The 24,911-nt window shown below is 47.0% G+C and overlaps 1 protein-coding gene across 1 annotated transcript in view; it reads right to left on the reverse strand.

Moving 5' to 3' along the window:
- bsf (bicoid stability factor) overlaps nucleotides 1-24,911 on the reverse strand; it is a 43,612-nt gene that overhangs the window by 14,250 nt on the left and 4,451 nt on the right. The window contains exons 4-20 of the mRNA XM_077665664.1: nucleotides 22,916-22,974; nucleotides 22,327-22,413; nucleotides 19,428-19,466; nucleotides 17,818-18,010; nucleotides 16,080-16,256; nucleotides 14,053-14,158; nucleotides 12,826-12,863; nucleotides 12,560-12,748; nucleotides 11,898-11,985; nucleotides 11,104-11,198; nucleotides 9,907-9,964; nucleotides 7,698-7,783; nucleotides 7,510-7,587; nucleotides 6,487-6,555; nucleotides 5,198-5,245; nucleotides 5,041-5,103; nucleotides 3,308-3,860 (exon numbers count right to left, since the gene is read on the reverse strand). Of these exons, the coding sequence (XP_077521790.1) occupies nucleotides 3,308-3,860; nucleotides 5,041-5,103; nucleotides 5,198-5,245; nucleotides 6,487-6,555; nucleotides 7,510-7,587; nucleotides 7,698-7,783; nucleotides 9,907-9,964; nucleotides 11,104-11,198; nucleotides 11,898-11,985; nucleotides 12,560-12,748; nucleotides 12,826-12,863; nucleotides 14,053-14,158; nucleotides 16,080-16,256; nucleotides 17,818-18,010; nucleotides 19,428-19,466; nucleotides 22,327-22,413; nucleotides 22,916-22,974 (2,026 nt within the window). The remainder of the gene's footprint in view (nucleotides 1-3,307; nucleotides 3,861-5,040; nucleotides 5,104-5,197; nucleotides 5,246-6,486; nucleotides 6,556-7,509; nucleotides 7,588-7,697; nucleotides 7,784-9,906; nucleotides 9,965-11,103; nucleotides 11,199-11,897; nucleotides 11,986-12,559; nucleotides 12,749-12,825; nucleotides 12,864-14,052; nucleotides 14,159-16,079; nucleotides 16,257-17,817; nucleotides 18,011-19,427; nucleotides 19,467-22,326; nucleotides 22,414-22,915; nucleotides 22,975-24,911) is intronic.

Below are 24,911 nucleotides of genomic sequence, written 5' to 3' on the forward strand. Positions count from 1 at the left end.
CGTATTATATAATACGGTGTCCATTACAGAAGCTAAACATTGACGTTGCAAGGTTGAGGTTCTGTAAGGCATACAAAGACTACAATAGCTGTTGGTTCATTCTCTGTTATTCCAATTACTAGGGCATGGTTGCGTAAAAGTTGCAGCGAATTAACACGAAGCAGCAATGATTACATTGCCACTTTCATATATGACTCATATGATTTAAAACCTGCCTGCGGCACCAAAACAACTGTTTGGTTGCTGTAACTGAAAACAAAACTATGCGGCAGAAGAAATTCAATTATTAAAATATTTACCAAGCACCACTGAGTTCCAATTGGTAAACTATGTTCGCTGAAGTCATGTACATGTACGTGACAGTATTTACTATTCGATTTGACTTGCACCGCATTTTCACTATTTGAAATATTCGAACCTCCTAAACACTCATATATTACGAAACTCCTGTTCATCTGAACTCGCAGCCAAGCATTGCAGCATATCCAAACGGCACTCACTAGTTAAACTAGCTCGCACTTGCCACATCAATTACCTTGCTCTTTCCTCACTTACAGATTATTAAACAGCCAACACATGGAAAAGGAAAGTGAGGTTTAAGTCTTGCATAAAGCCAATGTGCTGATAGCCACCGCGGTGAGCTCGTGGGTTGAAAAATGCAGTGCAACACTACGCAGCATGTCACTGCAGTGAGCCACGATGCAGTCATTGAATGACTGTGAACATGCCGGCCATTAAAGCGAATGGGCACAAACGATCCTCCCATTTTAAATCCTGACTATAACAGACATGCACAGATGCGGGGTTTGCAGAGGATAGCGGAACGCCCAAAGCCATGTCCTGATTGCGTTGCCATGGTTGTTTCCCAGTGACTGCTTTCATGCTCATCACCTAGAAACTGCGTTTATTTTGTCACAGTAGACAAAAGGAAAGCTTTGAGACTGCACAATGACCGTGACCGCACAATGAACACCAAGGGCCATGTGCACTGGAAACGAAGCCGTGCCAACCACATGGCATGGTGCCGTTTTTGTGTCTTCGGTTTGCAACAGTGCTTGGGCCCATTCTAGGCCTTGCAATCAAGCGAAACCAACAAGCGACAGCTAAGTGGGTTGCGTGCCGCCGTCAATGCTGCATCTGGAGAGGTGTTACAAAGCCAGCGCTTTGCACAGAGGTGTACTAGAGTGTGTGAAGGTGGGTGGCCCCGCTCGCATAGCAGCTCGAGTTGCTGCTTCTGTACCTGTTCCACAAGCAGCCTTGCTGCGTTTTGCCATCATTGCCCTGCGCCTTGCCCCTCTAGTTATCAACCACCGACGTCACTTCTCCAGTGACGAAGTATCTGGCCACCCTACAGTGCTTCATGACAGCATTCAATAAGCTCCTTTGTCGTGTAAGCAATAAGTCAAACTGTTGTATGGACTTTACATTATTCAACAAGGTGACTACCGCTACTACGACACAATTCCCCCTCCCTTATTTAAGGTCTGGAAGGCATTACAGCTGCACTAAATTACGCTCATGACGGATGGAAACAAAAATTGCAATACTACATCTGTTTCTTTTCATTTGCTGCATTTTGTGGAAAAGTGTTTATTCTTAGCGTAAACTACCTGGACTGATATTCGAAACTATCCGAAAATGTTCAGTTCGATCTGCAGCCAATTTTTATTATTCGCATTAACTTCACAGCCAAAAATTTAATACAGTAAAGCCCCGCTGTTGCGTTTTTCACGGGACCACGAAAAAAAAAAAAAAATGTATCAGCCGGAAATGCAGTAGCCAGAAAACAAATGTGAAAAAAAAAAAAAGATGCATCGTTGCCTGTTTGCACGTCGTAGCCATCCGGCGTCATTGCCGTCAGCGCAACCGGCCATGAACACTACCACATTATATCACGGTCAACCTGGGTCGCATAAGCCTACGGGTGGTTCTGTTTGGCACAGCCGCCTGCCAGTGCAGGGGTGCACCACGTGACCACTACACCAGTGCGATATGAGGTCACTGTATCTTTTCTACCTCAAAATAACCCAAAACTAAACGCCTAACAGGTATTGCCGAATCTCACGTTACATAGTTGTAACCACCCTGCGAGTTTTTTTTCTACTTTTAGTAAGATCAGCATGCTTTCAAGGAAATTGCAAGGCTTTGTGGCTATCGCAATCGTTCACATGCACAGAACGTCCTAGAGTCCTAGACACCTTACAACGGCTCTCCCTCTGTTCAAACAGCTGCTAGTGGAACGGAGGGAGCAGCAAAAAGCAAGGCCAGGCTAAGCGGGCGAGCTTTGAACACGCGCGCGCATCTGCTTTGTTTTCATGGCAGCCGCTTTAATGCTACACAATCCGCGTCTACAGGAACCTAAAATTTGTTTTTTAAGCCACAGGCAGCAATAAGGCAAACGCATACGACAGAAACAAGCCTGGAAGTTAACCCTAGCAATTGTATCTCGTAAAGTGCTGCCCGCGCAGCGTTTGCACAGCACAGTTTCGTTTCCCCGCCTTCGGTCGTTGGCACTTGCGTAGCACTGGAAAGCGCTGCACCAATGGCCACAACAAGATTCACCGCAACCTTAAGTGTTCTTGGCAGTGTTGGCGTGTGTACACGGTCGCCTTACACGGTGGCAGCCAAGTCACGATTTTAACAGTCTGCCATAGCCACTCTGTGCACTAAACACAAGGCTTTTAAAATGGCGGTATGCAGTAAAGCATTATACTGAGGTGACATTCGCGACGTAGCATGTGGGAATGCTGCCACAGTTGCAACTTAACAGCCGAGCCTGCACTGCATCTGTCGGAGCATGAACAGGACTGGCTCACAAGAACGCAGCAGTAGGGAAAATGCAGCACCCCAGAACATAACAGCAGGTTTCTACTGCATTCACACATTTCTAGTTCTTACATGTTTTGAAGCCTAAAGACTCTCTGTGTTGTGCTAATGAGTCAAAGAACTTGCCATGGTGCCATTGGAGACAGGCCTTGCACAACCCTAACGTTCACAAAGACCGTGCCCCAACAGATGGCTGGCTGTGAACTGCCTCTTGCAACTGACAGGCAGGCGGTCACTTTAACCAAGGCACTTTGACCATATTAGCTATTAGCACCTATTATCACTGCTTTAACATTATCAATGCATGCAACTTTTGAGTGATCCTCAACTTGATTGCCATCAGCAGGTGCAACAACCTTCAAGCACCTAAATTTCAGATGGATCGGTGTGCCAGAAATTCGAAATACAAGGTCCGTGAGAGGTCGCACAACTCGTGCAGCAAGGTCTGGCCACTGCCAGCAGGGAGAGTTCAGCCACTGACCCTTCTGGAGCTCCTCAGAGCGTCCCTGCTCGATGAGTCGCTTGGACAGCTCTGTCTTGGCAGGTGTCACACGGTAGCGGCGGGCATACTCCTCAAAGCTGGCCATGGCCCCCGCAATGTCATCCCGCACTAAGTGGGCATGCACCAGGGGCGACAACAGGGCGCCCGAGACCGTCACCCACTGGCGACTCAACAGCAGCTCAAGGGCGCGCTTGACGGGGCCTCCCTGTTCGGCCAGGGCCGTCAGCAGCTGGACGGCCGCACGTTCGAGCGCTTGCCTCGGCTGCAGGAGCTCCTCTTTGCTCTCCTCGAGCAGGCGCAGAGCCTCCTCTGGGTTGCCCTTCCTGGCCTCCAGGGCAGCCAGGTTCAGCAGCTTGTGGCCATCCAGTTGGAAGGACGGGTCCACCTCGTGCACCTGGCGCAGATGGTCGCGTGCCTTCTCCAGGTCCCCCACCGACACAAACAGGTCCAGCAGCTGGGCGTGCATGGCCCCCGTGAAGGCGCAACCTTCCTGGCGCAGCTGCTCGGCCACCGACAGGGCTCGCTCCACATGCTGCATAAGGGAGGGGGAGGAAGTGTCACTCAGCCAACACAAGAAGGTGCAGTCGCCAGTGGAGCACAACAAGCGAGATAGCAGTTTCTGTCCTCACTCTCTTTACATACTATACAGTATTGTGCGTTTTTCTCGTGAAGACTTTCAAAAGTTTCCCCACCTCAACCGCTGGCTCATCTGCGATAAAACTGCACACAGAGCTTGCGTATTATGGTAACTTTTGTATCGTAGCAAGTTTGACAACGGTACTTACATAGTTGAGACGTGCATAATGTGAAAACGTCATCGTCTACGTAGAGATCGGCGAACCAAAACCCACAAACGACGTTTTTTCGCTGAATGGCAGCAGTGGCGCCATCTGTTTTCGGCAGGCGAAAGCGTCACAACAAGGCCGCCGAGGCGAGCGTTGCAAGAAGCGCGGGTCCTTTGAACATGCCGTTCCGGCCGTTTCGTCTGCTTCAACTGAAGCGCTTACAACATTTTCGGCTAATTTAAGCGGAAAAAAATATCAGAAGAACTGATTTAACAAGGCTTTACCTTTCAAAGAATATTATTTGCAACGCTCGTCTCGGTGGCCTTGTCGTCACGCTTTCCACTACCGAAAACAGATGGCGCCACTGCCGCCCTTCAGCGATAAAACGTCGTCTGTGGGTTTTGGTTCGCCGATCTCTACGTAGACGATTATGTTTTCGCATCATGCACGGCTCAACTCAGTAAGTGCTGTTGTCAAACTTGCTACGATACAAAAGTTACCATAATACGCAAGCTCTGTGTGCAGTTTCACTGCAAAAGAGCCAGCGGTTGAGGCGGCGAAATTTTTGAGAGTCTTCACGATAAAAACGCACAATACTGTACATCACCAGTAGGCATGGCTCAAGCTTAAACAGCGTAACCCTGCAAGCTAAAAGCTGACAAGCACAAATTCCCCCTAATTCTCAAGCTTCACAATTATAACAAACGCGTCCGCGTTCTGCTTCTTCATACAAACCCAAAATGCAAAAAAAAACTGGCCCGCGAGGCGCAGTTTATCGACAAGACTACTAGGGTTGTGCTGATAAACCAAAACCTTCCAAATCTTCAAGGAGTCATAAGAACCCCCTAATGAGACAAGTGGCCATCTCATAAATTAGAGCATGCCTGCACGGCGTGCCCTTCGGAGGTTCATTGGAAAAGCACTGACCCGGAAGCGGCAGTGCAGCAGCAGTAGTCGACGCAGGGCTCCTCGGGTGTTCATGCCTTTGCTCTGCAACAGGGAGAGAGAAACAGGCAGGGTTGCACCAGTGCTGCCCAGACTGGCAAACCACCAGGTCCAGTGCAGATTTGGAACCAACACACACCTGCAGCTCCACAAGGTGGGCCTCAAGCTCCTCAATGCTCATGTCATTCTGAAAGGAAGAAATACACATGCGGTCAGCAATAAACAGAAGTTCTTTCAATCTAGCAAGCCACGCTCACTAATACAAAAGCCAGGCACCACAATCCATTTCAGCCAGCACCTCTTCAATGAGCAGCACAGACTGCTTCACTGTGGTTAGGGGTTTTGCCACAAACTACTGAAATGAGCTATTAGTAGAACAAGTACAGGGCATGTATGAGGTGTGGCGAGGATGACGGCATAAAAGCTGCATCAGCTTGAGTGGCCCCGTCTCCCCACACAACACAACATGCACAAACAGTTTTGGACAGACTGTACACATATCGTAGGAAGAACAACAAGGAGCAATAATTTCATCTTAGCCATAATATACATACTACGACAAGTGCAAAAAAAAAGAAAACAATTAAAGAGTGCATTTGTTGAATTACAGTAAAATTCAGTGAATGTTGTCAAATAGATTTTTTCTTCGTTAAAATGCGCACCAGCTCTTCCGTTAGCTCATATTTGTTTAGTGTACTTGGCAGGCTGTTTCGAAGCACCTGAAGACTAGTTTGTACGTGGTCGTGGAACATGCCAATGTTTGTAGCCATCGTTACAACCCACCACATAAGTGATCTAAGACGGATGCGATAAGATAAAAAAACAATATGTGAGCTCGTACCATGGTTTTGTATAGGCTAACATAGTTTCCGCAGTGCATCATATGGTGAAAATCACTGGACTAGAAGGTTTCCACACAAACAATCCGCCCCAGGAAAGGCAGGGTCCTGACTGAAAGATTTCAGCCTAGAGCCCACCGCTTGGAATGTACAGAAATACATGTGGCAAGTATTATTTATAACGAAAATCAGACCAAATGAATCCAAAATTACCACCCCCACAAGCTCTGCGGGTTAATGACATCCTAGTCGAAATCAAATCAAGAGGAAGAAATGGGCTTGGGCAGGGCATGTAATGGTCCTTAAGGGTAACGCAGTAGATTTCAAGAGAAGGCAAGCGTAGCAGGGGGCGGCAGAACGTTAGGGGGGGCAATGAGATAAGGAAGTTTGCAGGCATAGGGTCGATGCTGCTGGCAAAAGAAAGGGTTAATTGGAGGGACATGGGAGAGGCCTTTGCCCTGCAGTGGGCATAGTCAGGCTGACGATGATGATGATAACCACTCGTGTGTATGACACATGCAGATGTTGCAAATTTGGGAAATGCATGCAGAGGTGCATGCAGAGATGCAGAGGTGGAGAGACTGCTTACCTGGGAGGGGAGTCCAGATGAACCCTCTGCGAATTCGTCCAGTTTCTCTGTTGAGATCTGATCCAACACCTGCAATAGATGCAACGCGGGGCAGCCCAATGAGCGGGCGCAGCAGTTGAGAGCTGCAAGGAAGCCCTTTCAAGACTTCGAGCCTGTCGTGAATGCTGTCAGGGCAGTCCTTACTCTTCAACAAAGCCTTGTACACATTCCTTAGCAGTGTGAAAAGAGTTGATTAAGTGGCCTGCATCTATTTAAGCCAGCATGCTTTAGACTTGAGTATGTCAGAATAGAAATAGACCTGACTAATCGAGGCACATGTACATTTCAAAAGGAACTGTCCAATACTGTTCTTTAACACCACGATGCATGCACAAAGCGGAAAACGGTGCAACATTTAACAATGTAGACTAAGATAGTTGATCAGACGTACCTGAACAATAAGCAGAGCTAAGGACAACCGTCCTTTACACATATCATCTTTTTGCTGTCTTTAGCATGGAAGATCTAATTCATTGCAGCCTTGAGGAACTCCTGTCGCTTTCAAAAGGTGCTAAGAAACCCCACATATCTTGACTTATTCTTTCCTACCTGACACGTATTAAAAAAAAAAAGCTCCCAGGCAAACAGCCCTTCAAAAAAATATCCAAATTCGATTAATAATGACTGGCTGCATGGCGTAATAGCCAGCTATAAGAAATTATAGAACGGTCAGTCCCAAAGTAAGGTGGGTAAAGGAAAGGTGACTGCCGAAGCATACACGAATTTGGGTGATCGGGGAACTCCAAAAACACTCCAAGGAGTCAAAGCATTCTATGGGAAAAAGTTTTCAAACCTCTGCTTCGGGACTATTCATTTGTACAGCCACCAACCATGCTCAATACCACGGCTACAGTTACTGAAAGAACCCACTGTCAGAGTAGTTTACCCGCCCCTTATTTAGGTCCCCCTCAACCACCTTTGCTGCAATTCAAGCGGTTACTGACACATTCACAGCCAAAAACCACTGCGTCAGCAGATACTTGCATCGAGAATGGGTGCGCTGAGGGCCGATCCATGGCGCGCTCTGACTGCATCCGCAGCGGCCCGAGAGATGTGCACCTTCTGTGAATGCAAGCCACAAACACACATGCGGCGTCAGCCTTGCAGTGTTCCCGATGCCTACCACCAGGGAATATGACGGGGCGCAGGTGCGCAACCAAAAGAACGCTCACATTTGCCGCCAGCTCGGTGATCAGGCTGGCCAGGTGTTCGATCGGTTGGACTGCCAGACAGTCTGTCAGGAACCGTCCAGCCCAGTCTGCACATACAAGCAATCCGAATGTACACTTGCTAACATTGGAGCATGCTATGTCTGCAGGGCGCAAGAAGAAATAGCATACATACTAGGCACATACAGTCAGCTCTTGGCAATTAGAACTTTTAGGAGGAATAAAAATTTCTTCAATGTAAAGTTCGACTTAAGGGGAGTCTTTTTAATATACTCGATTATGGTGAGAGTAAAGCTCCAGCTCAAATGAACCCGAGGTTTGAATTAAGCGCATTCAAGGCCCACTGTAGTGGTAAATACTCATGGCACAAGAGCACCAGGGACAAGCGCTACAACTGTGGGACTAGCAGTTGAACCAACTACTAGGCTCACAAGAAGTTCTGCTAAGACACACAACAGTCACGCACTGTTGACTCCTAACACACTTGCATCACACAGCTGCATGTCTGATGCAATCAAAAGAAGCAAGAATGTTGGGGAAGAAGCTGAAATATTCATCGTTTCCATCCAGTCACAACAGCCACGACAACAGACAGCGGGATGATTACTCAGCAGGTAGCGTTCAGAAAAGGTGTCGGTCAGAACTGCAACCATCACCTGCTGCTGATTAACTTGAGCACCCAAGCATGCCCATGGCCTCTCAGCATCTTTCCCACAGAAACTGTAGCAAGGTGTGGGTCTGGGCTAGATGGTAACTCACGATTAACACCGAGTTAAGGAGGGAAGCTGGTCTTAGAAAAAAAAATTTTATTAATGAACTCACAATTATGAAATCTTCAGGGAACATGTATTTTTGCGTGCTGATTCCAAATATGGAATTTAATTTAATGTACAACAGGTCCTTGTGAACTTGATGCAATATGTTATGTAACCTTTGTGGAGAGCTTTAACGAAATTTTGCTGCAGGGAACTTGCTAGAATGTACGCCTTCTGCTTGCCTTGACAACAAGCTATGCAATAAGGGTAAAATTATTATACTGCCTATCACAGAAGTTGAGTTACAGGGTTTTGAACTTCGTACTTCACAAAAGGGAAGAAAAATTTGTCTTCCTGTTTCTGACATGACAACTTCAAAATTCTATAACTCAATTTCTATGACAGGCAGGATGATAATTTTAGCTTTATTGCATAGCTTGTTGTCAAGGCAAACGGAAGGCGTACATTCTAGCACGTTCCCTGCAGCAGGATTTCTTGAAAGCTCTCCACAAAAGGTTACATAACATATTGCATAAGTGCTCAAGAAATTGTTGCACATGAAATTAAATTCCATATTTGGAATCAGCACGCAAAAATACATGTTCCCTGAAGATTTCATAATTGTGACTTCATTAATAAAAAATTTTTTCTAAGACCCTCTTCCCCCATTAAAGACATGAGGACAGAGAGAGACAGGAGATGTGTGCTGTCTTGCCTTGTCCTCATCTCTATGCGCACTTTAAGTTAACCACCAGAGCTGCTGAGTATCACAGCCCCATGCAAGCCTACGGGAGGCTCTACCAACTGCTGTCGGACGACTATGGGCAAGTTTCTGCCAGGAAGACATTTAAACGCTTTGTTAGAAGCTTATTCTTTCATCCACCAAACACGCACTACTTAGAACAGAAAGCCCATGCAAAGTCAAACCAAGCACCCCAAAGAACCCACACGAACAAATAAGCAGGTTACACCGTTGCAAAATTTTCATCCGACACGTCAGACGACCAAAGCAAAGAGTGATGCACAGGCCTCTTGATACTGTGGTTTGAGTGGTGAGCCAGCCAGAGTGCCTTTGAGCTCATTGTAACCAGGTTAGGTTAGGTTCCAAAGTCATGCCACATTTGTACCTGAATAGTGTTTCCAGGACAATGACAGTCTTAAAGGGAAGCTTGGCCAAGAGTGCCATGTCTAACACACTTTTTCATCACGAGGTAAGGTCACGAACCCATCTGCCCAAGCATTTCACCCCATGGAAAGCAGAGTGCCAGGCCATGGGAACCCTTTTACCCATTGGAAAACCGGTGAGTGCCCTGGGGGGCACTTGGGTTGAACTCTGCTCCCACACCTGAGGCAGATGCTCAAACCACTAGGCCACCACTGTGACCACAGAGCACTACAAACACAGCTGCATCAGTGTGCCCTTTGTGTACCCCAATGAATGGCGAAGACAATCTCACCTGTGCGGCTGGTTCCAGTGGTAGTACCCTCAGGACCCTTCAGTGCCATGGACAGCAGCTGCAAGTGAACACGGTCACCACAAAGGGTCCTCATTTCTTCCACATATGCATCTCTAACTAGAGAGTACCGCATTTACTCGCATAACGAGTGCACTTTTTTTTTTCTAATTCTCTGAAAACTTGGGGGGGGATTCATTAAGCAGTGGTAAATTATTATTTTTTTAATTTTAATTTGAAGCAGCTGAGAGAGGACAAGAACTACGTTGACAGAATGAATACTACATCCGGAACGATTCGCCTTCTATAAAATAAAACAAACCCCACTCTTCAGCACAGTTTCTGTGCTCGTGAATGTAGTCAACAACGTTTATCTTAAACTCACACATAAATGTCACTTTGTGGTTCACAATGCTGTTCAAAGAAAGCACAACTAGAGCTGATTCTAGCACAACCCGCAGCAATCAGCCCAAAACCCAACTGGAGCAAGCTGCAAGTCATTAATATGGTTTTTGCATTCCGCATGGAACATTCTCATTAGCTGTTAGTCCCATAAGGTAAGATTAGTATTTTGACATTCAACAGACGGAGCTTTGCAGCACTGCATAATTGTTTTAGCATTCAAAACAGGGCACCAGCTAGCACGCACTATCATCACCAGCAGACTGCACACCAAAAGAAAAGGGTGTGTTTATTACACGATGGAAAAAAAATTTACTTTCTGAAAGCAGTAGCAGGAGGTGGCGCTCATTAAACGAGCAGATATGGCACATGGCACGTGCTGGTCTCACTTTGAATATGACATAAAAAAAAAGTACCAGCAGTTGACAACTACCCCTGGCCCGAAAGGTGATATATTACTCCGCTAACCACTCACAGCAGCAAAGAAAATCAACACGTTTTATATTTCACGGTATTAAACAAGCCACAAGCTCAAAAATTCTTTCCCTAATATTTTCGTGTCATGGCTAGCTTTTTACTTTTGCAGCAAGAAAAGCCTTAAAAACGGAGTATATGCCTGCTGCGGAGGAAGCACATGGCTGTAACGAATGTAGGCAAAACTTTACAGCAGACTTAGACTGGACCCGACTACAGGTCCGAAGAACTGCACATGCACCCTGAGAGCATTGGGTACATTGCACCGCTCACTTGAAACTGTAAAAAATATCAGTGATAAGGGCGTACACAAGAGCTACCCACCTTGGCAGTGGGAACAGCCTTGTGTGTCTCCCGAAAGCAGGCCGCCAGCGAGGGCACGATTGCTGACGTCACCAAGTTCACCGGGTACTGTTCCACTGCAACCATACCCCAGACAACCAGATTAACCCTGCTACTCAGAACCACACATTGTGAGCTTTACTACATTCCACTGATGCACAGAAGATCACATGGTACTATATATTCCTGGCTGCATTTCAACAAGGCAAAGTGCACACAATGCCCGTGCAGTAAGGTTCTGGCTCAAACTGAAATACATGCACATAATCAAGAATCAGTACAAAGCCCTCTGTCACGGCAGTCTTTATTGCCAGAGCAGTAGCCCTGAACCCAGAAATCCAAAATTACAATTTTTCCTTCTACAGTGTCAGATCCATTCGAAGCTCTAAGCCATCCGTTAGCCAAATAAAAAAAAAGGAATGCTGAAGGATGGAAACATGCTAAAGCAGCAAGTAAACTAAGGTCACCAATCTGAAGTCCTCATTTCAACAAGTGGGTTTGCCTTCAAATGGGCATGTCAAACACGAAGCTATTGAACTGAGGCTTTTCTTTTGTCTGACAGCCATCTCAACAGGCCACAAGTGGGCTGTGGGCACTTATTTTAGAGACTTCTACAGTGTTTTGGAGATTTTATGGCTTAATAGTGTTGGCATGTGTTACAAAGCACTCGCCTTTGATACAGCTAGCCTCAGAGTTTGCCAAGACAGCAATGCTCTTGCCCTACTGACTGTTCAGACTTGGCTTTCCACTATCTTAGAGGGGGGCAGCTAACTCACTAGTCGCCAAGGCCTTGTCCACATCCCGTGCCTGAAGGTAGTACAGCACCAGCGGGTTCACAATGCTTGACACCATCAGGCCCAGGCCCTGCATCGGCCACAAGCAGCTCAGCATGCTTGGCCTATCAGGCAAGCACTCACGTGATATGTCGTCAAGAACAACACAGAGGCGCCTGAGAGGACCTACACGCCACTGGTAATAAGCGATAAAAGCAAGCCACACAAAAAAGTCCCCCAAAAGTTATGCCACGAAGCAACACATTGGGGCATTAGATGAGAACTATATGCCACAGTTGTACTGATGATCAGTGATATAGCAAGCCACACAAAGAGGCAGTCACAAGAGGTGTCGTCAAGAACAACCCAAAGGTACTTGAGACGATATACATATCCTGGGTGCCCTGAAGATCAGAGATAAAACAAGCCATACACAGCCCGAACTCACTTGAAACACAAAAGTACTCCAATTTGAATACTGTGCACAACTCTACACACAGTGCCAGCTTTAAAAGTTTCAGAGCCAAGGAGAAGGAAAAAAAAAAAGGCAGAAGCAATTGATGGTAAATTTGGCTGGCAGCAGATGATGATGATGCCATTTCTAGAGCTTCCAATCCAATGCAATCCAATCCCCTCTGTGAGCAGGCTTGATAAAGCACACTCACTCTGAGCTTCTCCACCACAGCCGCAGTATCCCGGATGGTAAGGGCCGGGAAGACATAATCTGCCAGCAGATCAAAGCTCGGCTCCACTCCCAGCTCCACCAATGTCTTGATAACACTGTAGACACCCTCCTCATTGCCCGCCTGGGCCAGCACCAGCGGGTAGAAGTAGTGCGGCCGCAGTGGTATGCCCTGCATGACGGAACGGGGTGCAGCGGACCATAGGGGATAGGGACTCCCACCAGGGGCGCCCCGAGGTGAGTACTTACCTGCTGATGCATTTCACGCAGCAGGCCCAACGCCAGCTCTGTGAGAAGAACAACACACAAGCCAATGCGTCACATCTCTGCAGTGACTGGGAAGACAGGCATCCCATTTGCATCCGTAGGTCTGCACCGGCGCGCAAGCCACTCGGGTGCACCACTACAGACCACTACCTCCTCCCTACCCACTTTCAGACAGTTCTGTGATGACACGAACGCAAGACTGATGCACAGAGAAAGAAAGATAAGCTCATAGCCTACCCGAAAACTTGCAGCCATTCCCGAAAGCAACAGAGGGGGTCATGAGCACTAAGCACAAAGGTATATTACCTCGATGGAAAGAAACGCGAACAACCCGGCACCAACACGCCCAGCTGTTGGAATTTATTTTCATCCTGCTTTTACCTGGGTGGCACGAAAAAGACGTTAGAGTCATCCTTGACTCTATCATGGACGAGTCTAGTGCCTCTTTGCTATCAACGAAGTAAAAGCGCGGTGAAAAGAAACTGAAACCGCGGATCGTGTTGGCACCGGGTTGTTCGCGTTTCTTTCCATCGAGATAGTACAACCTCTGTGCCTTTCCACTGCCCCCACATGGGATCCTTTTGTCTCACACAAAAATTTTGCTACAAAAAAACTAGCCTCCTCTGGTCCATAAAGAGAGTGTACCTCTCCCTTAAGCTACCATTTCAAATGCGTTAGCAAAATTAAGACGAAGTTTCAGCACGCACTGTTGCTTGCCCACTTTGCCAGTGCTGTGAGCTGGCTGAGAATAGATGCACCAGGGTTTAATAACAGGAGGTAGCAAAACAGGGATTAAGGAATAAGTGCCCAGACACTCCCTTTTCAGGCTAGCCAGTTGAGGCAAGTCTGCACACCGTCAGTGCATTTTAAAAGCCGCCCCCCCCCCCCCCCGCCCCTCCGCTGATCCCTATTCTGTACGTCCTCTTTGCACAAGTCGCTATACTCTCTGTCACTGCCTCTTAGCAAGCCTTAAATCACCACTGCAAGATGCTTCGGTATCCCTCTACATAAAATAACAGGTAGCACTGGAGAAAAGAAACCAGCGCTATCGCTATCACTACCACCATTAAGCGCCAAGAGGGCAAAACATACAAAGCTAACTTTGGTCCCTCATGGACCCAGAAGGAACCAAACAGACCGCTAAGCGCCAAGCCATCATGAATTGCCGAGAGCGACCAGGAACACTGTGGAGAAAGGCAGCATACGCACCCGAGTGGTGGCCAGCCAGGGCGACCTCAGCGCAGCGCATCAGGGCACGGCTGTTCAGACCCCGACTCTGCAGGTCCTTGCAGTAGTGCAGGATGCGTTCCAGGGGCTGCACATGAAACGGCACGAAGGTGAGCCACCTTCAAGACGACCCAACATGGCCATGGGCGGCCCTAGGAATTCTGTGATATGTGGCCATGATTGTAAGGTACAATGCCTCCAACTGCTGTGCGCCCCTATTGTTTATGTACCCCCTACAGTAGCGCGCCCTCTGGCACCTGCATGTCCCCCGGCAATCCGCCTTTTTCTTTTTCCTGTGCTGCCACCTCGCGTACAACGCTGGAAGCTCACTGGTAGGGTACTGCGCGCCCAACCCGGTCGGACTGAGTGCCGCTGCGGAGCACGTTTTGTTGGAATCTGTCAACGATGGCGTGTCCTGGGCAGCACCTGGTACCTGGAGGATTTCTAGGGTTGACTGATGGCTGGGTGCGAAGTCCGAGGCAGGCTGTAGTGCCCACCGAAGAGCAAATTCTTCAGTATCTCCGATCATCCGGCATGCGATGCGAACACCAGCCAGCAAGAGCCGCCGCTTCAGAGATGAAGGCTACATTCGGAACATAATGTTCAATGAAATATCCCCGATCAGTGAGGTTGGCGTTTTCCGCTGTATATGCCTGCCATTCATGAAAGGTGGATACTACATCGTGCACGCCGTAGTACAGAAAACGACTGGGGACAACAGTTTTCACAAGCAATCATTGTGCTCAAGCGCTGCAGAATAGCTACACGAGCTATAAAAGCACAAGCGTACTCGCAACAAAGCAGCTCTGTTAGCATTTCACTGTATTTTCCCACAACACACCACTGCATAGGTTAAACAAGCATGCGCGTCCCTAAAGACGAGCGCGAGAGGCGCACATTAATCCATTCCGGCGATACCACGCAGAGCTCTTCATCATGGATATGGTTCGAACACATGCATAACGCACCTTCTTCTTCTTCTGCCTCTTAATACATGGCACATACCCACACGGGGGGATTGGCCAGGGTGTAGTGGCATAAACAAGGAAATTTCCATAGGAGATTATGACAAAATTTTAGCACCATGCATGAATGCTCTCATAGCTTCTTTTTCGTTGCCCGCTCCATCGCGCGTTGAAAGCGGCTCACAGGACTTGCCCATTTGGCCTTCTTGCTTGAGAAAGCAAAAAGCGTCGGAACGAAGTCTGGGTGCCGCGGTGACATTCGAGGCCTTCCTGCCCATGAATAAAACACTTCGTGATAGACTGCACACGCATTTAAACACAGTACCTCATCCGTACCTGTCACAAAGTGATTCCCGCACAGTCTTGACGTGCTTGACGGTGCCCAAGGGCGGCACGATCGTCGAGCCGGCAAACTGCTTTTATCCACGCTTCGCGTCGAAGGCTGTCCCGGGAAGCGCTCGGAAAGCGAAAAAATCCGAGTTTACTTCCCTTTACATATTGGGCATTGCTGCCGTATGCAACACATTTCGTAGGTATCGCCAAATGCGTCGCGCTGAACGCCCGACGGCTGCAGCAACGCACCCCGCGTAGGAAGCCGGTTTGTTTTACACTTCCACGACCGGTCTCGAGTGGAGCGAGCGACCCTTCCAATATGTTTCGCGACACCGCCGCCAGGGGATGGGCGCATGCGCAGTCGCGTTGTGAAAAAGGCGGATTGCGTGCCCATAGCAGTAGTGCACCAACGGCAGTTGTGTGCCTAAACGCAGGCCCAGCACCCTGTAGGCCGCAATATGCTCACACCCTACAGGGCACTAAGCACGTTTCCAGACAGCGATGCAAGGTGGCTAAGTCAGGCGAGGCAACCACCTCTGCTTTAGACAGCCACGTTAAGTAACTGTGGTTACCTGCATAGGCATGGCGTGCAATTGGTGTCATATGAACATGCTCTTCTGAGGCACAAAAACTGCAGTGGCCAAGGGCTGGATTCGCATTGTTGCAGCGGAGCCCTTTGGCTGCTGCGCATCAGTACTAGTGCACACTCACCAGCCTCCGCCGCACCATCTGGCTCACAAAGAAGTTGCCGTGGATCTCATTGCGAGGCGGATCTATGCTGAGCAGCAGACGATAGGCAACCTCATCCTGGCCCTGGGCCAATAGCTCCAGGCACACGTTGATGCAGTCTTGGGTGTAGCCAGCCAGGCGCCGCGTTCGTTCCAGCATCTGCGAGACGCAGGAAGCCATCAGCACCCTGTCATAACTGATGTTCAAAACAAACTGCGCAGCAATTAACGACCCCACAGTGCCAGTGCTGCCATCTGTTTCTTCTTGCCATGTGTGTCTGACAATGTGCAAATTCTGAATGGAGCCTAGTTGGAAATTGTCCATGTGTATACCAAGCAGCTGGGATGCACTACACCAATGTGCAGGGGTGCGCAAATATCAAAACTTTTGAATATGAAATATGAATATGAAAATGGAAATGTTAATAGTCTTATAAAAAAAATGCCTTTCATTATCAAATGTCGAATATATTTTCAGAACAAGGTAAACAGGCTAGGATCGTCTTTTTTTTTTTTTTAGAAAATAGTGCACAGTCTTTGGAATTGAAGCAAGCTACCGTAAAAACCGGAATATAGGTCAAACTTTTTTTCAAAAAACCATGGCGAAAAGTAGACCCCCGTCTTATATATCGGTCATTGATAGAAAAACTACGGAAGTCTTGCAACAATGGGCGGCTGCAGTCAACAGTCTCCATCACCATCAGCAGCAGCGCAGTGTGGCAACGTTGTGGCACCTCCATTTTGCGTTTCCGTTGTTGCAAAGCTATTTTGGTTAAAGGCTGCTTATTACATTTAGTTTCAAAATGAGCAAAATCCGACGGCAATTCACCGTCGCCCTCAAGAAAAATGCGACTGGGTACGCGGAAGCTCACGGCAACCTGGAGGCACAGCGCAAAGTTAAGAGTATCTGAAAAGAGCATTCGGTACTGGCGGAGGCAGAAGCTGCATATTAAAACTTGCAGCAACGAGAAGAAAACATCATTCCATGGGCGGACCGCACCGTGTCCAGAATTGGAAGGAAAGGTTACGGAGTTCGTCCGGGAGCTACGTGCAAGATCGCTGTCTGTGACTGCCGAATGCATCTGCATGAAAGCGGTAGAGATCATGGCACGGAACGGCGAAAGAAGCGAGAGTAAGTGCATGTGTACACATGCACATACCTCATTTGTTTTCGCTGCTCCATGCCGTGATGATAAGGTGCTGACAAACACGTGGGACGATGGGCACGCGATACTGTTAAAAAATTCGCCGGGTGTACTTATGAGCAGCATCTAAATGAAAATAAATACTGTCACCATTGTGCAACCTGTTGAGTCGCATTTGTTTCAAAGTAAGGGTGCCTTTCGGTACTTTTTCCATTGAAAAAGATTTTTTTCATTTTTAGAATTGGTTAGTTGGGGGATCGACCTATATTCCGGTTCGACCTATAGTCCGGTTTTTACGGTAGACTGACTAAGGACCTGCGTTAAAAACAATGGCATGCAGAGATGTATACTGCTTGAATAGACAGCATAACAGTATGCAACCTGTAATGCGGTAATGCAAAATCAGCAATAAACTTAAATCTAGACACACGTCTAGCAACTAAAATAAATAACATGTTGGGCCAGTTTTTTTTACATTTCTGCAGTGTAGGGACCACTCGCAACCAAAGAGCATGTAGTGATGAAATGCTGAACGTTCATAATTTCAGGTGCAGGTGGCAGAAAAGGCACACGCACCATATCGAGCATGTCCTGATGTCCTGCACAGGCCGAAACGCGAGCGACATCCAGCAGCAGGTCATCAGGCAGGAAGGCCTCGACGCGATCCGCTTCACGCAGAGCCCGTTCCAGGCCCGCCCGGTCCCCTCGCTCCGCACAGCCCACCAGCAGTACGTGGAATGTGTCCGCGGTCGGCTCCAGCTGCGCGTTCCTGCGACCACCACGCTCCATGTACCCTCTTGGCCAACATTTCTAAGACGCAAAGGTGGCGCAGCAAAGAAATGAAGACACGCCGTGCTCTCTTCTCTCTTCGACATTCCGTTTGGGACCCTGGTCCCACTGACGAACTCAAGAACAGCAAAAATTTTAAAAGGACAAAAGACAAAACAAAAAGGAACAGCTCAATTACAGAACTACCTTTTTTTTTATTGTTACGAGTTCTGCACTTGACCCATTGCCTCTTTGTTTGCCTATTGTCCCCTTAGCACGATTACGCAGCCAAAACACGATAGAATGAACACGAATATTAAGGATTATTGGATATATCGAACTGTTCCTAAATATTTTTAGTAAACACATGCAGTTCTTAATTTATATATCAAACGCAGTTTACCGTAGAATGGGTATGCACAGAACCGAAGAGTGAAAAACTGCGTCCGCTCGGACGGCAGGTGGCAGGCTTTGCATCTCAGCCCGAGTGACTGGTGGTGCTGCAGCAAACGTTTGTGCCACGGTTCGTGCTTTACCTCGCACTTGCCAACAGTGCCAAGGAAGATTTAGCGGCATGGACAGTTGGTAGCCAGGCTGGTGGCGCCCTTTTTCAACTCTCACACCTATCGATAGTGTCCAAAAAACCAGCGCCATGGTTGGCTGTAACCATCCACTAGCCATTCTGGCTCACATCGACTGTCATGAAAGTAGTGAAAACGGCGACAGCTTTCATTCTGGCGTCCTGTCTTTGTCACCTCTGTAATGCGGAGAAGCCACCCTAGCCTGGCCTTTGACCTGTCATCGCCATGTGCTGGTGGTGCTGTGCAGGAAAGCCAACCTAACGGTGTTTGACACTCAGTTTCTTGTGGCTTTGAAACGGCGCAAAAAGTTTGGTAAAGGTAATGCCCAGTCGCCGTCCTTTCACCGACTAAATTGCGCACCTCCTGCACGAGTCCTGGCAAAATTTATATTAAAGATTTCGGCTATATCAAACTATTTTGCTATTTTTTGTGTGTTCACTGTAACGCGGTCTGACTGTAATATAAACAATTTGTACTAACTGGCCCAACTTGCTATGTTAAACTTAAGCCGCCATTTACACCAGCATACAAACTGTGCAGTTGCAGTGCCGTGCTTCACGACTGCAAGTCTTTTATACATTTTTTTTCTCTCGCCCATTATCGTCACAGGGCTTTCCTCGCCCTAAACCTAATCCCCAAAGAAGAGCTTCTAGAATGTCGGCAGTTTTTGCAAGCTGGCAAAAACCTGTGCTTTTTGTTACCGATTTTTTTGTTTTCTTTTGTCTCATTGCCGAGTGATCTACACGTACACCACACATGGTGCACCACACATGCACCGCACAAGCTACACATGCACCACACATGGTAAGAGAAAGTAAGTCCATGCGCAAGGCATACCTCATCACTTCCAGAACATTCCAGGCACTTTCAGTATCCCTGGAAAGGAAACAGTCATATAAGGTAGGTTCCTCATAGAAAGACTTCACAACAGCATAAAAATCTGGACTCGTACAAGCAGCCATAGATCACCACAGGATGCAAAATTAGAATGAGGAGGTCTCTGATGTTTTGAGCAGAAACACAAGTTCCACCACGATTTCAACTCCCTTGAGCAACTAAAACTGGAGGAGACTTGGGGGCGCTGTCCAGGCGTCCTCCCCAACTCTCACAAAGAGGCCCAATTCTGGCTTGGTCTCCAACCATCAAATGCACTCTACAGAAATGGGGGCTTGTATCGTTTCAACAGTCCTCATAGTTAAGCAATAAACTGTGGTCTTACTTCAAACATTTATTTTATCTGACTTATCTCTGTCCCCCACCAGCACCATCCCCAACACTGACAAATGTATGCACGCCTCCAGAAAATAGATACGAGAGGGCCACCCCTTCTGTATCTACATGGTAAAAGCTAGTTAATTTGAACCCCATTAATTCGAAAATCCAGCTAACTTTTACTGCCGGCACATTCGTGGCCAAGGCCAATGTAAGTTTACGGTGTCGCATGCTTGCTAATTCGGACACTACGGCCTCACATCAGTTAATTCGAACAGGCTCTCGAAGCGAGGCCAGATACGACCGGCATAGCAAGCGATCATCCAAATAGCTCTACTCAAACCTGAATTCCATGCTGCAAAGTCACTCGTGCGCCTGTAGCGTGCGCACGACAGCCGTTTTTGACGATGAATGGATGGCCCCGCCTCTAAGAACAGTCACGGCACATAGTTTCGGTATCGCTTTTCAGAGCTTCATGCCAGCCTGCAGCGGCAGGCCAACCAAGCCTAGCTGCACGCTATTTCAGACGCTGACTGGTGTGTCACGCTAGTCTTTTCTATCCTAATTTTTTTTTCTCGTGGTTTCAGCGCAGCTGCACATTTTTGCCTGTGTGGTTCTCTTCAGTTCTTCCAATATGCCAAAACTGCGCGATCGTCACGTGCAGCTCACAGTTTGTGTGGTGAAGCATCCTCACATACAATGGTGCCACATGTGAGGCATGTGACGCAGTACAGGTGGAGCAGCAGTGCTAAAAATAGTAACTGTTGCACTGTTCTTATCTTACCGTAAACAAATTTACCGTGATGCAAGCAGTTCTTGTTAAGTTTTTTTTCAATAGTTCAAACTTTCAGATAATTCCAAGCATTTTTCGGTCCCTTGAAGTTCTAAATTAATGAGCTTTTACTGTACATACATACAACGCCCTCATTAGCCCAAGCCATGAGAAAGAATACCGCAAGCACAACAGAGTAGATTGCAGCAAAGAATGATTTACAGTTGAACCTCGCTACAACAAAACTGGCAGGGCGTGTGAAAAATTTCGTTGAAGCGAAATTCCGTTGAGGCGAAAACACCCCGAAAACACTGTCAGGTTGGACAGCATAGTCCCAAAACATCACTTATTTCCAAAGAAGTCGGTCACCTTCTTCTGCTTCTTTTTTTTTTTTTTTGGCACCACTGCCGTGGCGCGACTTTCGCACTTGGTGAGCAGTTGCATCGCAACATCGTCACCGTGAGCACCAATAAATCTTCAGAGCACATAAAATGCTAAATCCTCTGCGTCGCTGTCATCATCCGATGATGCGTCGCTGTGGCGAACGCCCTCAATTATGGCTTCGTCACTCAGCTCCATGGAAGAAAGGAAGTTCCGCTTCCTAGACAAAGTCGCCATGCTCATGTCGATTGCAGCGCACAAGCACGAGTGAAAAAAAAAACTAGGGCAAACACGCTGCTGCTGCTGCCAGGCTGCTGCGTCCTTTGGCGACGGATTGGTTGCGGCTCTGGATTGGAAGAAAACGGGAACTTGCACCCGCGCCTTGTCACAAGGCAGCCAGCGCGATTGTCATCACCACCAAGCAATGGCGGTCTTCATGTGCGTCTGAATGAGTGGATCAATTGGTTCCAGCGAAAATTTAGTGAAACAAAGCAGTGTGGACCTACGGGAGTACACAGATGGTCGGCGATATGCTTGTTTTATTGCAAGATAGATTTTTAAACCCAGCTTCGCATAGCAAAAATTTCGTTGAAGCGGAAACGCACCACAAAAATGGTTCGTTGTGATGAGAAATTTGTTCCATTACTTTCTATGGCGAGCTGACGGGGAACTGGAAATATTCCGTTTAAGCGACGTTCATTGTAGCGGGGTTCGACTGTAGTAAGAAGCCATTTAGGCAAGCGCAACCAAAACAGTCAAACACGCAAAGAGAGTTGTCATGGTTTTAAAGTTAGAAAAAGTGCAGCAATAATAATAATAATAATAATAATAATAATAATAATAATAATAATAATAATAATAATAATAATAATAATAATAATATAATAATAATAATAATAATAATAATAATAATAATAATAATAATTGGTTTTTGGGGAAAGGAAATGGCGCAGTATCTGTCTCATATATCCTTGGACACCTAAACTGCGCCATAAGGGAAAGGATAAAGGAGGGAGTGAAGGAAGAAAAGAATGTAGTGGAGGGCTCCGAAATAATTTCGACCACCAGGGGATCTTTAACGTGCACTGACATCGCACAGCACAGGGGCGCCTTAGCGTTTTTCCTCCATAAAAACGCAGCCGCCGCAGTCGGGTTCGAACCCGGGAACTCCGGATCAGTCGCCGAGCGCCGTAACAACTGAGCCACCGCGGCGGGTGAAGTGGTGCAGCAAGGGTTCTACTCTTTGAACAAAGATTTAGTGCATGGTGTCAAGAGGTAGTGAGGCACGTTTTGAGGCATTTCCTCAGGACAAGGCAGAATGTAGGTTCTTCATCACCTGGCAGATTTTAGGCCCACAGTCAAGATACTCACCCGGCACGGCAGTGGCCCAGGACAAGCGAGTTGAACACCTTCTCGTTGATTGCCAGGTCCTGGCTTTTCATGTGTTCCAGTATCTTGCTGCAACATTGAAAGCAACATTAAGCATCCCACTCCCAATGTCCAGACAGCACAAACTGACTGCTCCTTTCTACACAGAAGACAGCCCGCATCAGGCACTACTATGTATAGTAATAGCATGTGCCCAAATTTATAGGTTCCCATGTCCAAGTAAAGAAAAAAGAAAATTTCCAATTCAACAACAATGACATATGAACGTGTGATAGCTGTGATAGTTAATGGATTTTCAGGCCGAGAGTTTACCTGGGCTTTACTGTGTGAGGCTATTTTTTTTAACAATAAGATTACTTTGAAATGCACTAGCACACATCAATGCATACTAAAAGAAAAAAATGATTTCTGTCAGCAATGGGCTGTAGCACGGTGCATCCAGAACAGTATATGTACTGCAGATCACTTCTCTTGAAGACATTCCCCGCTTTCAACTAGCATTCATCTGTGATAGTTTAGTATAATCCTTCGAGCAAACAAGGTCGCACAGAAGTCAAACTCGTCCACTCACCTAGCCCCTGCAATATCCCCCTGCTGGCAATAGCGGTGGATCAGCCTCTGGTATGTGACCTGCAATCACATGTACACACACAACAATCAGTGGCTAGTATGTGTGGCCTGCCTCAGGAGGCCACTGTGTCTATCCCCTTATCTTTTTTACAAATGCCTGCTCAGTGCTGAATTATTTGCTCAACACTGTAGACTGGCATGTGCTACATGTGACCGGCGTCAGAAGTTTATAGAAGGCGAAACTGTCAATGAAATTTCATTTATACTTGGATCCATGGCGTACGGCTAGGGATTTATTAGTGCCCCCCACTGTGTAGCAATTCATACAATCACATTCAGGCTGCACATATCTCTTCCCAGATGCACGGAAAGACGGTGATGAAATTTAATTTTTTCGCACCTTCTATAAACTTTTGACTGCGGGTGCACATCACGTAGAATGTCATACAATTAGTACAAATTTTTTTCCCGCTAAGCCACCAACATCCTACAATGGTTGCAGAAGTAAGATATTTCATATGTTGTAACAGAGTGCCAAGATCACACAATTGCGTATTTCATACTAAGTTAGACACGAGTATATGCATAATGTACGAAGTAGATACTGCAACAGGCAAGTCACGGCTGTAACATAGTAAATGTAAAGCCAGCCACCTCTTTAAAGAAAAAGGTGCCTTTTTGTCCTTCCCTCTGTTTGAGCTTTCAACAGATAATGAAAGAATCATCATTCAAGATAGAAAACATATAAGAAAGGCTCTTTTTTGCCATGTTATTTCTATCCTGACACAGCTGTACCACCCTATTCTTCACATGCAGGCCTTGACAAGCTTGAATACAAAGAGTAAGTTACCAAGCTAAACAGAATTTAGTGAGCATAGCCTTGAACGAGACTAGCGTGTAGCAATAAACACATATGCTGAAGTCTAAACACAAAATAAAAAGACCAGAATGTGTTGCTCATCTGTCATTTCGAGGATACTGTGACATTTTATACAGACATATAGAAGTGTAGCTAATGATGGTCAATGAAATAAGATCTACATCAGCTAAGAACTGCCAAGACAAGACAGCCGATAACATTCTTGGACCGCAAAGGCCACAAACGCTCACTACGGCTGTTTGCTTCCCTGCCCCCTGCTCTTTTGTCTTAGCTGTCAAAACGCTGCTAGCCTGCTTCTCCTGCTCCAATATAATTACATGAAGTTTCTATTTATTCAATCATCGGTACTTATGCGAGTTCTGCAGCTTCTCCTGCTTTAGTCGAGGGTTTGACGGCATACCGTCTGGTCAGGAGTCATGTTGATGCAGATTGCTGGTCACTGGCCAAAGTCAAAAGATGAAAAGACGTTTCGGGAGCACTACGGCTCCCTTGTTCCCTGGTTCCCGGCTCCCGGCTCCCTGGTTCACTGCACTTTTGTGTGCAATGTCCGCTCAGTTGTCTCCATTCAAAACTGTGCACTTCTATCTTCCTCGAACGACAACCAGATCCTTTTCAGGCACTCATGCTGGCATTTCCCCAATGCTGCTGCCCTCTGTTGACCAACTTTACCACTTTTTTCTCTCACTGCCACTGATTTCGTTTTCTTTAATTTATTTCACAGACATATTTTGTTTTCTGCATCAATTCATTTATTTTACAACCCGTTATGGCCACCACTGCTTTGCTAGAGAAGACATTTGCCTCCTTCTTTACACAGTCAACCCTTGATATAATTCCGAGTTGAAAGATGCCGAAAATCTGTTTCAATTAAGCAGAGTTGGAATTCACGGGAGCCTTTTTTTTAATACACTTGATGGTGACAAGACCAGCATGCAGTTTGAATAAACTTGTGACTCAAATTAAGCGAGCCGTACTAACAAGAGCCCACTACATTTTAATGCGACAGCGCCAAGGGTCCCGTGTCACAGAAAGGTGGCGCCGCCATCAGCATCACTGGCCACGAGCGAAAAATGAAGCAACCTAAGTAGCAGGTAGGCCACATAGGTCACGTTACCTT

The sequence above is a fragment of the Amblyomma americanum genome, chromosome 5 (assembly GCF_052857255.1).
Source record: "Amblyomma americanum isolate KBUSLIRL-KWMA chromosome 5, ASM5285725v1, whole genome shotgun sequence".
NCBI lineage: Eukaryota > Metazoa > Arthropoda > Arachnida > Ixodida > Ixodidae > Amblyomma > Amblyomma americanum.